Raw genomic sequence first — 13,170 nt, 5'->3', positions numbered from 1 at the left:
ATCCCCAAGAACAGCCAGAACCAGCTTTATGGGGATTTTACAACATAGGTTGTAAAGAAGGGGCAAAGGATCTTTCCTCTCTAATCGTCTTTGGAAGTGACTTTTCAAACTGGCAAAGGGGAAAGAGAATACAAAGGCATCTGTAAGTTCAAGAGTTCGACCTCTTCGTTAACCCAGATGCCCTGAGACCATGTTGCTAACAAAGATAGAAACCCACAGTGATATAGAACTGTGGCTCTTACATATTGATCTGCTAATCAGGTTATGTGAGGCCTTGAAAAAGTACAGATTTTTGCCTCGCCATAACCCCTCTTCTAGCATTCTGAGCTTATGAATGAGGAGGAAGGTCTAAGAGCCTGTTTTATGAGCTTCTGTGGTGATCCCAAACAGCTAGGTTGGGACCATTCCTGTGAAGGCATCAGGGATTAAACCCAATTTGCTAAATTCATCTTTCAATCAAAGGGGAGAAAAAGGGGGTCTTCGCTGGTACTACTGGAATAATGGCTTGTAACTTGTCTTAGGTCATGGAGTTGAGAGCAGATGACCACTCTGGACTTCCTCTCTACACACATGCAAATTCCAGCACGTAATCTCAGGGGTACAAGAACCTGGGTGTACCCATAGACCCCAGACCAAGAAAAACTTGGTCTGAGCATCTCTTTGGGTATGAGGAGAGCGACAGAGTGTACAGGAGGAAGGCGGTGGAAGCCACCAAATCCTGGTGGGGCGATAGCAGTGCACCTTGGCAGGCGGGGGTGGAGAGGCATGGGAGACTTTTGGAGAGATGAGAAGAAGGGAAGTTTGAGGAGCCTCTGTGGTTTTGGCTGGCAGAGACTTGTCAGTGGGTCCCCCACAAGGCCTTGGCCCTGGGCGACCCTCACCTGCCAGACAGTGCCCTCTGATCAGGGCAGGGCAGCTCTGAGGCAGGGCAGCTCCCTGGTGAAAAATAAAAACTAAGGACCTAGGACAGGGTAGAGAACTGGAATGAAAAGTGATGATGCCTTTCAGAGCAGTACAGAGTTATTCTCACATAACAAATATGTTGGTGTGAACATACCTGCTCATTAAGCCAAAACAATGGCTCCAGTAACTTGGAATGGTATAAAAAGTCATGACAGAGCCATGCCGTGGCACTGTGGACAAGACTCACCAAAATAAATAGCTCACAGACTGGTTCTTTCTGATCCTCCTACTTACATTGAGGACTGAACAGCTTCCTGGCTGTGCTAAAGATGTTTAAATTAAGGACATCCACAGATAATTTGGTGGCATATGGTTTCATACATTTGAGTACTGATCAGCAGAGTTAGACTCTCTCAAATGTAAGCTTCACATTCCCATTATTACAACAGCTGATTTTTATGGCACACGCAAGTCAAACCCTAAATAGCATATATAAATGCTCATTTAAGTAACTTTAAAACTGAATAAAAATGTATCTATATTTAAATAATACAGGATGTGCCTAGAAAAAAAATGACACTTAAGTTAGGGATATAATCCCATCTGATGAAATAAACTAGCTCCCACATTTAAAACAGCCAATAAATTACTCTTTTCATTATCTGTAGAAAAATTTAAAATCACAAACAAGATAATAAAGTAAAAAGAAATAGACAATGAACTTTCAGAAAATTTTAAAAAGGAACACGATTTACATAAAAAAGAGAACATGAATAGAAACAAAATAGTTCCAGGAGCCAATCACAGGTGTGGGGAAGTGAAACTATAATCCCCCATAGATGGAGAGATGGGTGACGTGATAACTGTTGAGACAGAGGCTCAAGTGAGACAGTGCCCTGGAAACAGACTGCAGGCAGAGTAAAGAGGCAAAGGGCATCTTACAACCCGAAGGGGGATTTGCCAAGAGGCTCTGACCAAGAGGCACGCTTATACCTTGAATGGAAGTTCTCCAATTCAGAATTTAAAAGCCCTCATCACATGAAGCTTAATCCCAGCACATCTGGGCCTTACCTACTATGGCTTAAAACTCCCACAAGAGAACAAAAAGGAGGCAGAAGCTAGGTCTGTGGGCAAGTCTCAGCTGCCTAGCTTGTAACTCTCTGGCTTTTACAGGAAAAGGCGGAGACATCTCAGTTGCAGGGACTGTTTCCCAGCTTTAAGGCCATCTGCAGGACAGTGTCCTGGTATGCTGTGTCTCTGCAGACAGGAGACTGTTCTGAAGCATGCTGCTTCATGCCAGTGTCCCACCCTGAAGGGTCCTGTCAAACCACCTGACTCAGACCACCAGAAGCCCAGGAACAGGGTCCCACTCTCTGTGTTACCAAGTCCCAAGGCAACATGCCTCTGCTGCATAAGAGAGTGCCCAGCCAATGCCAACCAGTTTTTAGACATGTCCACTGGACCTGCCAATATCTCTCATCTAGCTGTGTCCCTGCACAATTCCCCTTTCCCCTTTCATTCTACCAATTCCTAATGCCACAGACAATCACATCAGAAAGGCATCTGCATCCTGGCCTCCTTCAGGTTCTCAGATTGCTTTACAAACCTGAAAAGCCCAGGAGCCCAACCCTTACAGCCATGGTGGTGTATCCCAAGAGGACCCTGAGATTCTGACTGGCAGAGATGCAGAATCACACATGGGCTCCAGTTACATGGAAAGGCAACCGGAGACTCCGCTCTCACTGCCTGCTGCTCCATGCACTGGGACGCCCCCGCTCCACCTGGCAGCCCTCCCTGCAGTCTGCGTGGGGGAGGAGGGCATGGAGTCAGAGACACAGATAAACGGAAGCAGCACAAGGTGAAGTGGAGGCAGCACATGGGAAGCATGGATGCATACGCACGTGTGGTCAGATGAGGATGGCATGCAGCGGAGGGCACGGTGGAGGGGCATGGTGAGGAGGGGACATCACAGAAGGGGTCTTCTGGTCTGATCCAGTAGGCGTGGCTGTCCGGGTTACCTTTCTTGCTGGTGCAGCTGCCTGCACAGGGGAAGACATCCTCACAGCCCTCGCCATGCAGCCGCTCCTTCTGCAGCAGCTTGTCCACACGCTGAATGATGCACTCTAGGCTCTTGTCCACGTTCAGCCACACTTTCTCCTTCCAAATCAAAGGGGCCCGTGTGGGTCAGCTCTCCCGAACAGAAACACAAACAGAACACAAACCAAATCGCCCTCCACTGATCCCCTGCCCTGGGCTTCCACACTTGTTAAAATACCTCAAAGTTTAGAAATATAAAGATGATTCCTAATTCCCCATTAAAGTTGCATTTGCTTTTCAATGATGAATCGATGTCCTGCGGCCATTGTTTTTAGAGTTTGGGAGATGTTTGCTAGTAACTCTTCTGGAGGCCAGGTGGCCCTCCAGTGCTGCCTGAAGGGCCACAGGGCACTGTCTCATCTCCTCCTCTTGCCACTGCAGACTTCCTACAACCGTCACACACAGACAAGATGGAGGCCTCCTTTTGATAGAAGGGAACAGAAATTTGGATGGGGAGGTGGGGAGGAGGTGAGGGAGGTCTGGGAGTGATTTGCAGAAACACACACAGCGTACAGGATGGTACTTTGCTGCTGAGTAATAGTTCAGTGCTTGTAGAACAATGCCTCTAAGCAGTAGTCTCAATAAATGGCAAAAACAAGTTGTACAATGTGTCACTCCCTCAAGAAACACAGATCCTGCTCCCAGGGCCAATTCTCTGAGGAACGATAATGTGATGTAATGTCAGGGTGGCAGCTCCAAAATCCACACCTACTTGCCCCAGCACCAGAGCTCCCATGTCCCCAAATACACATAGCCCTGGAAAATCTAACAGCAAACAGAGCACTGAGGAAGTAGGAGAGGCCTGACTGGTCTCAAGCATCCCAAGGCCATAGAAGGCACAGGAGGCAGGGGAAGGAGAGACCTCCAACACGGGAGGAAAACCCACTTCTCTTCCTCTTCATCCAGGTCTGAGGCTGGCCCAGCCCCCAGCACAGCCCTACCCCTATCTGGACACAAGGGTTTGAAAATAGTCTCCCTCCCTGCATCAGGAGCCAAGGAGCCATCCAGGAAGGAAACCTGGAGCTTGTTCACAACAGTCGAACCTTGAGGCACTTCAGAGGGGCAGACTGGCAACAGGCTTTGTGGTTTTCAGCTCAAGTTCAGCAGTCAGATGACAGCCACAGCAGCAGACTCACCCACTCCTCCTCGTGCCAGTCCACCTGCAGGGAAGATCGGCTGTTTCTCCCTGTCCACCGGGCCATGAGGGTGTCTTGGTCATTTCTAAGCATCACCTGCTCCTCCTCAGTCGAAGTGGGAGAGGCCTTGGAGGCAATGTAGTCAGGCCGTGCAGCGTTCAGCCCATGGATGGAGTTGGCCAGGAGCTTGCAGTCGCAGACCGTGACCAGTTGCCGTGTCTGCAGGTGCACACAAACCAAGGCTGCTGAGCCCAGGCCAGGGGCTGGGGAGGCCCCTGCCTTATCTCAGAAACGGAGAATGGGCTTAAAGCCCAGCACTGCACCCCTCTGCCTTTCTCCACAGTGCAAAGCAACCGAAGGGCTACATCCCTCAAGATGTCTGAGTACAAAGACTGCCATGTGGCCCACTTGGGCTGAATCTTAACAAGAATTTCCCACCAAGAAAGAGGAGAAGAGGGTGAGAAATCTCTGACATTCTCTGATCCCTGCCTGCCTCTGACCTGTGATTGCTAGGGGAGGGGCCTGCAGAGAGAGCCCACTGCCCCAGCCTTGACAGACTTCCACCTTCCAGGGAACAAGTGTCCAGGGGTCAGGCCTTACTTTGGTTCAATTGTGGAAGTCTTATCTTTTGTTCCTCAGCATCTAATACCTCAAGTTCTGGGTTCTGGGTAGCTGGCCTCCTGGCACAACATGTCTAGTTTTGGAGAATTCTGCATGCAACACAGGTTCTGTGGTTCATAATGGTACTGCTGACAACTACATCTTTCTTTTCCAGGGGATCTAATCCCCACCTCACACTCTATGCTGTGTGAACACCTGTGAAGGATATAACACATTCTGATCAGGAACAGCAGCTCAACAGCACAGTGAGTGTGAGTGTGGAGGTACAGTCAGAATCTGTGTGTGTGTGTGTGTGTGTATGAGAGTGTGTTTGTGTGCACTGAGAGAGAGACCAAGTAATGGGAAAAAGTATCATCCATCAAAAGGGTCAGATAATAGCCACTTCCTCAGTAGGGATTAATACTTACATATTTTAAAACCAGGATCAAGTTATGGCTAAGTAGAAGCTGGTTTACTGACTATATGTAAGTCAATAAAATTATATTCTTCTTATCTTATGTCTCTATAATAGTTCAGTTTCTGTTTTCAAATTCAACTAAAATAGAAATGTGGCCCCCCCCCCAAAAAAAAAACTGCTAGTTAGGCTGTTACTGAGAAAGAAGTGGAACTGTATATCAGCCTCAACAAAATGAGCACCATGGACTTGCTGAAGGGCACATGTGCCTGAAGCTGCAGCTAAGATTCATGAGCCCTGGGCTCTGCCCTTGGTCTGTCCAGCTCTGCGGACAAATCACAAAACCTCCCTGGGCCTTTGTGGGAAATGGACCTAAGGTAGACCTTCAAAGCCATCCCAATGTCACGCTCTTTGTGGACCATCTTAGGTACACCTGGGCTGCCCGGTGGCTTCCAGAAACCCAAGGAAACTCCCCAGCCCATATGTAGCAGGGCACCCCTCCTACCTTGTCTGCCAAGATGGCGAGTGTCCTCTCAAGGCCAGTGGCAGACCTGTCCTTGGCTGCCCTTGACAGCCGCTCTGCGTAGTAACTCACTTGGGTTTTCAGGGTGTTGATCTGGGCGATGATCTCCTTGGCTCTGACGACGTCCTGTGGTATGTAGATTATGGACTGGCAGCCAGATGATGTACTGGAAAGGATAAGAACGGATTCTAAGGGATTCTCCAGAATCTGAAAAGGATGACAGCATCATTCCAACCCCAGCCACAACTGACCCTAAGACGAAGTGTTCTGTGACTCAGGGATGTTCTCCCAGGCTACTCTAGTTGTTGATGAGCAAAGTATATCTTAGGAGATTCTTCCTGTCTATATGGTAGGAGCTTGGAATATTAAACTATGACTCAGTCTTTTATCTGTATTTGCATGTATCTGTATTTTTACTTGTGTATGTAAATGTATGAACAGGTATTGAACAATCATATCCCGTAATCACCCAAATGATCGTAATCTTCCACCTCACAACCTCATCTATTAACTTATAAGCAGTACTTAAGTGGAGACATAGAGGCCATTTACAGAAGGGGTCAGGTTATCACAGTGTAGCAGAGACTGCAGTGGGTGTTAGACTTTGTCTCCAAACAACCAAAACCTATTTTTTCTTTTGGCCAATCAGGAATTCAAGCTCCCTGTGAACACACCCACAGTCGTCCTTCCTCTCATGTCTGACCCCAGCAAGTCCCTAGAAAATGGGGTTTCCTTTCCCTTTCCTTCGCTCCAGGACTTCCCTACTTTGAAAAATAACGTTTCATCAAATGAAGAAAAAGTGGAGAACATGCCAAGCCACAGGCAAAGCCAGACTCCTCAGTGGCTTTGAAATCCTGGCTCTCCCTCCTTCCCACCTCTTCGCCACCAAGCAGCGTGTGTGTCTAGGGATCTGATGCCAAGCCTACAGCCCAGCCCCTCCCAGCACAATCAGGAGGCTCTGAAGGACCAACTTCACATCCTCCCGCTGTGGGGGCCTGGCCAGTGTGTTGGGTCCAACTAAACGGTGATGATAAATTGCATGTCTCTTAGCCTGATCCCAATCAATCCAATATTATAAATTTATTTTTCAGACCATCTGAGGAAGCTGAAGAAAGCAGAAAGAAGTACAAGCCACCAATGCAGAGGTCTCCTCCTAAAATTTGAAATTGTGAGCTCTGGGTAGAATGGGTGTCCCTTCGCTCATGGGATGAGGGGTCCTGACTGGTCCCTAAAGGGCTACCCTTTGAATTCTGGGGGAGAGAGAGAAAGAGGAGGAGCGAGGGCACCTCTCACCACATCCTCCATCACTTCCCCTGGAGATGACAGTCACCTTGGTCAGGGCTGAGAATCTTCCCCATTGGCCCCTTCCCAGGGAAGTCCCAAAGTGGTTCATCAACAAACCACCACTACCCCTTCCCTTGCTGGATTATGCGGCAAACATGCAAAAACCGAAAACCAAAGCACCCCGGAAAGAAACACCACCACCACAAGCCCACACGCCACAGTAAAAAACAATGGATGTGCCAGAAGCCCATGCAGCAGAACGCACTCAAGCTCATGGGGCACAACAGGAGTCATTCCACAGCACGATGTGCACACAACTACTTTCCAATCTGCAATCACTCTTCCAAATGAATAGCTGCCTTCTAAGACCATTTCATCTTAAAAAGACAATCTCAAAATAGGATTTTAAAAAATCAGTTCAGCCAAGCATGGTGGCCTATAATCGTAGCACTTTGGTAGGCCAAGGTGGGCGGATTGCTTGAGCCTGGGAGTTCAAGACCAGCCTGGGCAACATCGTGAGACCCCATCTTTTAAAAAAATTTAAAAATTAGCTAGGCATGGTGGCTTGTGCTTGTGGTTCTGGCTACTTAGGAGGCTGAGGCAGGAGGGTCAACTGAGCCCAGGAGTTTGAGGCTGTAGTGAGTTATGACGGTGCCAGTGCACTCCAGCCTGGGTGACAGAGCAAGACCCTGACTCCAAAAACGGTGGAAAAAAAAAAAGGATTCTTCCCAGGCCCCCAATATTTAGAGTACGTATATAAAATGCGCTGTATGTAGATCTACTTCTGTGTAAGGAGGTGGCTGTGTACCCTTCAACAAATATATACCCTCTGCCCAGGCCAAGAGAAAAGCACCACCCTATACTTGCCCTGTATTCTCACAAGTCATGTTTTAATGATGATACCTGGGACTTATGCATGGGATATACATGGCAGGGGCAAGAAAAGGCAAATTTCAAAGAGGTGCTGTTTAGGATGATGAGGAAAATACAAGCATGTGTGCTCAACTACCTAGTTTTAAAAACCAGGCAGCCACATGAGGGCGGCAGGATGGAGGTATAGACGTGAAGCCTAGGGGCAGCCCCAGGAGGCAGTATCCTAGGTATAGCCCTTGGACTTTGCATTAGGCCCCCACCCCAGACCCGGACCTACCCAGAGCTGGGGTCATGGGCTAAACTGAAGATGCCACGAGAGCGTAAGGGTGGAGTCTTGTGGCCCTGGCCAGGAACTGCTGGTAACTGCTGAGCAACAGTCACTCTGGACATTAGAAGAGCAGGATCACCTCTGCAGAGGCTGAGCCCCCATGGAGCTGGGTTCTGCAAGGGTAGGAGGATTGGGAGGCTGGGTCCTCTCTGCCTGGGATTTAGACCCTCACAGTCTCCAGGCAGGGACACTCCTTGTGCCTATAACCCTCCCCACTCCATCCCCTCCCTGCTTCAGGGACAGTCTTGTATATGGGGAGCAGGGGGCAGAGGGCAAGGGATGACCAGGGCCAGATTGGGCTATGGAGGGTCCTCAGAGGGAACTCAGGAACTCAGAAAGTTCCCCAGGAACAGGGTTCAACCCAAAACACCTGGGTTGGGATTTACCAAGGAGCAGGCCTTGAGGGCAGCTGGGCCTTTGGCTCTCCCCTCCCATTCCTCTTCCTCTGCCCCCCTAGACTCAACCCCTAAGTACTTTACTTGTCCCGTTATGGGAAAGATCAGGCCTTGAAAGAGGCCCCAGTAGAGAAAAGGCAGGAAGGGGAGGCTGAGAGGCCACTTCCACAGAAGTAGCATGGGTTTGCTCCATTAGGGAGGCAGGAGCAGCAGCAACCGTCCCTAGATGCCCTCCTCCCTCTCTTGTATCTAAAGTACCCCCAGGGAAAAGAACCCCCAGGGGGAAGTTGAGAGGCCTCAGCCTGGACATGGGGGAATGTCCTCAGTGCTTCCTCCTGTCAGATGCTGCCAGCAAAGCCTGACACCTCCAGTAGGGCCCAGCCATAGCCCCTGAGCCCCATGGGTCACAGGCTCTGAGGCAGCAGCATTTCTTGAGGGGCTGCAGGTGCCTCTGAATGAAGCACCACTGCAGAGCCTCTGTTATGAGCCTGGGGAAGCAGTAGAGAAGCCCAGGCAGCAGACACCGTGGTTTCTAACTGTCATCTAATTATCTGGTGGAAAAAGTCACTCAGTTGTATTAAATCTTGGTTTGCACCCACCCCCAGGGGTAAAACTGACCTTGGTAACAGTGTTATTAAAATCAGCATAAATTAATAAGCATCATGAAGATGTAGGCTGGCTTCATTCGTATAAGAGGTAATAGTGAAGTGAAAACTGAAAAGCCACAAAACTCCTGTATAAGAAGACAGGAGTTTCCAGCTGCACCCAGGGGCTTCCTGGGTCGGGCCCTTCCTCTTCCTGGGAGAAACAGAACTAGGTTCTTTCTCAGAGTGAGCACAGCAACACCCAGCTGCCAGGTTTTAAAGGTAAAACAGCAGACTGAAGATTGGCTATTCATTATTAAAGAACATTGCAGTTGGAAGGGAGGACTGTCTATGAGGTGTATAACTAGGAACCATGGCAGCACCGCGGGGGAAGCCCACAAGAGGAGGGGTGGGGATGGCACAAGCTTTCTCTGCATGAGGACGAGACCCAAACAGACACTCTCTCCACAGACAGAAAACTCACCAACACTCCTCAAAACTGCTAAAGAAAAGAACCAAAATGAAATATTAGCAGTTTGTTAGCAAATACCAAATGCAAAAACAAAAAATTAAAAAGCCAACTTATTTTTTGTCAAAATACTTAAAATTATTTGTTGAGGTCCCAACTACAGGGATGACTACAATTATGAGCCCATTGTGCTTATTCCTTGGAGCAGCGTCACTCCCTGTGCTCAAGCCCCAGGGAGACATCCCACCTCAGGCCAAGTTACCTCTGCATTTAAAGGAAAGTTCAAATCATGAATACCATATCTATAAGTGGCTTGATGGCATTAGTGGGAAATTAAATAGAAACTTATATATTTGAAAAATACTAAGAGGTATTTTGAGAAATAAATTCTGAAGTTAACATGCAGAGTTATCAGGAATCAACACCCCAAGCCTCCTGGGACAAAGACCCCCAGGAGGCCCCCTTCTTGACTGGCCAGAGTTACTATGGGTTCTCCTTCAGGGCCCCACCCCATCTCAAGCTGCACGCTCACACTCTCCACAGGGCAACATGCAATGGAGTGACAGACACGCTTTCTGGCTGGCTGTGCAGAGCTGCGGTGGCACAGGAAGCTGCATCTTCTTCCTATTTCCCAAAGGGACCTGGAGTCCAGCGAATCCTGACAGGTCTGGTTACCTGGTTTGTCTTAGGGAAGCACCCTTGGGAATGAATCAAAGTCAAGTAGGTTGTCTGGGGGCCTGAATTCCCCTTCCCTGTTTCTCCTCCATCCGGGACTCACTGGGCTCTGGGCCCGCCCAGGCAGCCTGTGCACATATCTGAATGGTGACTTCTCACAGGGCACTCTCTTCCATTCCCTGCTCAGCCTTGCCCATGATCAGTGACGCCCCTAGCTGCCTCCCTGACCCCCTCAGCCACTGATCTGACCTTCCACCTCTTTCCTGCTCCAGTCCAGGGTCAAGTTTTCTCAGATCACGTCCTGACTCCCAGCCGTGGCAGCACAGTCAGGTGCCAACCACCAGCTCCATGGCACGTGCCAGAGCTCTTCACCTGACCATCCATGGGATTCTTGTGACGCTCCCTGGGCCTTTGCTCACCTTCCCTCATGCTGTTCCATGCTTGCTTGCTGAGTCTGACCCTCCCCAGCCTACATGCTGCAGAGGCTGTCGACGGATGCTTCCACTTGTTCCTTCCCACCTCAAACATCTCTCTGCAGCCCCACCTCTTCTCCTGGCCCTTCTGATGAACACCTGCTCTTGCCTCTTTCCATCCTGTGAGAACCCTGCTCTAACACTGTTTTCCTCTCATTTACCTTACCTCATCCACTTCTGTCTTTCCTATCAGCCCAAACACATGCTAAGTCATAATTATTCTCCCTAAACACCTCATGCTACTTCCTCTACTTTGCAGTCACAGTCCAAGGACCTTACTGGTCATCTACACTCATCACCCCGACTTCCTGAGCCACTGAAATCTTCACAGGTGATGTTCTGGAAGATCATCAATGCCTCCTGCACATCTAACACAACAGCTTGGGTTTATTTCTGGCTGTCTCCCTCCCACCCCTGGGGGCTGGGTGGATGCCCTGCTCCATGCACCCCAGCATCCTCAGCATGCTTGTTTTGGGCACTGCTCATGCCAAATGGCGCCTGCTGACTTGTCTACTCCCAGGCAAGGCCCTGAGCTCCTGGAACCAGGCCTAGATCTGCTGGGCGCTGTAACTCTGGTCACAGAGTAGGCTGGCAGCAAGGCCAGTCTTTTTAGCTCTCCACCCCCAGCACTGTGCACCCGGCCACATTTCACCACGTGCACTGCTTCTGCCATGTCTTTGTCTGAAATGCCCTTCACCATCCTCCCTACCTGGAAATTTCCTACTCAGGACAGTAGCTCTGTACAGCCCCCTGAATCTTTCAAAAACTGTGAATATTTACTACCGCTGTCCTCTAGGAAACAACATGCTCCAGGCTCGTTGCCTATGGTGCTCAACTGACTGGCCAGGGACTCTAAAGGATGCCGAGCCAGGAGAGTCCACACAGGGCGGCTGCCTGGAGCACCACTTCTGAGGTGGATCACAATCTGCTCCTCATTTTGCAGGACAGGACCATTGATCCAGTGCCCTCATCACCCACCCAGCTCAGTCACAGATAAACAGAGCAGCACAGGCTCCACAAGGCAGATCCTCCTGCCACGTAAAAGCAGATCAGATGGCTGGATGTTTTTGCGGTCATATTTTGATTTTATTTTAAACTGAGAAAAGAAGCATCAGAAAGCTGTACAAGGACCACAAACCCTCTCTGGCTACTTACTGTTTCTTGGTCTCTTCAAATTTGTGCAGCTTTTTGCGGAGACCTCCTGACTTAAAACCTTGGCAGTGTGCTGCTGGCGCCCCGATGGTGACGATGTCGTAGTTCTGATCTGAATGACAGAAAGCTCTACTCCATTACTCTGGGCTCAGGCCTGTGGACAAGCCAGCTATAGGGATATGCACACAAGTCTGGGGTCCTGACCCTCCAGCCCACTGCTGTACAGCCTTTGGTTCCCCTGATCCCACAGCCCTGGCTGCCCAAGGGTCTGGTGGAGCCCAGTGCCATCACCTCAGAACAAGGAGTTTAAAACATTTCAAGTGGAGCCACACGGGCTGCAGGAAGCCACCCTGTAACTCCCGTTTGCATCCCTCCTTGGGAAGAAGGGCCGACAGGCAACTTTCTACTGCAGAAATACAAAGGGAAGCTAGAGTGAGGAGAGACAAAAGGAAGGGGTGTGGGCTCTTATCAGAAACCTTTTGAAGGTCCTTGTGACAAATCTCTCCTCTGAGCCACCCAGAGCACACAGGGAAATGGGCAGATGTGGGGCACTCAGGGACCAAGTACCCAGAGAGAAAAGCAGCAAAATGTGATTCAACAAGAGGGAGCAGAAAAATAGGTACCTGATCCTCCATCATCTTGAACTCTCATCCTTTGTATGTGCAAGTTTGTGGGAACAAACTCTAACTTTTTATCTGCTTTCAAACTGCTTGCTTTAAACGAGGGCCCTAAGAAATGGAACAGGAGAAGATAAAGGCCATCAGCATACATGCTGCATTCACGAGTTGCAAGTAGAAAATGGAATTCAGAGGATGCTGTGGCATATAAGCAGGTATGTGTCGGCAGTGGCCTAGAAGATTCTGAGTTGCCATGAGCACATTTCATTTCCAGGTGGCAGGTAGGTGAGATGCCAAGGGCAGCCTGCTGGTCAGGAGAGCTGGTTCTGGGTGCTCAGGTGGTGAATGGTGCCAGGGAGAACTGGCTTCAAAAAGCTACGGTAACGATGCTGCACCTTCCGTGACTCAGCTCTCTACTGAGAGATCTGATACAAAAAATGTGATTCTGTGCAGCACAATGTCAGCACTACTATAATAAGCAAAGGGGTCCACGCCAGAGACTGCCTGTTCTGACTCCAGAGACCGCCATCATCAAAGAGCTAAGAATTTGGTTTGGCTAGAGCAATACATCTCAACTCTCGAAAGTGATGAAGAGGCCTTCTCATCCCTGCAGGCCCATCAAGATGAACAAATGCAATACAGCATT

At 49.4% G+C, this 13,170-nt stretch overlaps 1 protein-coding gene across 21 annotated transcripts in view; it reads right to left on the bottom strand.

Moving 5' to 3' along the window:
* Positions 1–13,170, bottom strand: part of INPP4A (inositol polyphosphate-4-phosphatase type I A) — a 145,405-nt gene that overhangs the window by 31,348 nt on the left and 100,887 nt on the right. For 7 of the 21 annotated variants that reach the window (XM_054476483.2, XM_054476479.2, XM_054476487.2 and 4 more), the window contains 6 exons: positions 12,531–12,635; positions 11,911–12,019; positions 9,623–9,640; positions 5,657–5,840; positions 4,137–4,355; positions 2,805–3,060 (listed from right to left, as the gene is read on the bottom strand). In XM_054476483.2, the coding sequence (XP_054332458.1) occupies positions 2,805–3,060; positions 4,137–4,355; positions 5,657–5,840; positions 9,623–9,640; positions 11,911–12,019; positions 12,531–12,635 (891 nt within the window). The remainder of the gene's footprint in view (positions 1–2,804; positions 3,061–4,136; positions 4,356–5,656; positions 5,841–9,622; positions 9,641–11,910; positions 12,020–12,530; positions 12,636–13,170) is intronic. The other 14 variants (XM_054476485.2, XM_063648481.1, XM_063648478.1 and 11 more) reach the window with 3 other exon arrangements.

This window comes from Pongo pygmaeus, chromosome 12, assembly GCF_028885625.2.
Source record: "Pongo pygmaeus isolate AG05252 chromosome 12, NHGRI_mPonPyg2-v2.0_pri, whole genome shotgun sequence".
Taxonomy (NCBI): Eukaryota; Metazoa; Chordata; class Mammalia; order Primates; family Hominidae; genus Pongo; species Pongo pygmaeus.
The sequence above is the reverse complement of the archived record's forward strand: the minus strand, read 5'-3'. Positions and strand labels throughout refer to the sequence as shown.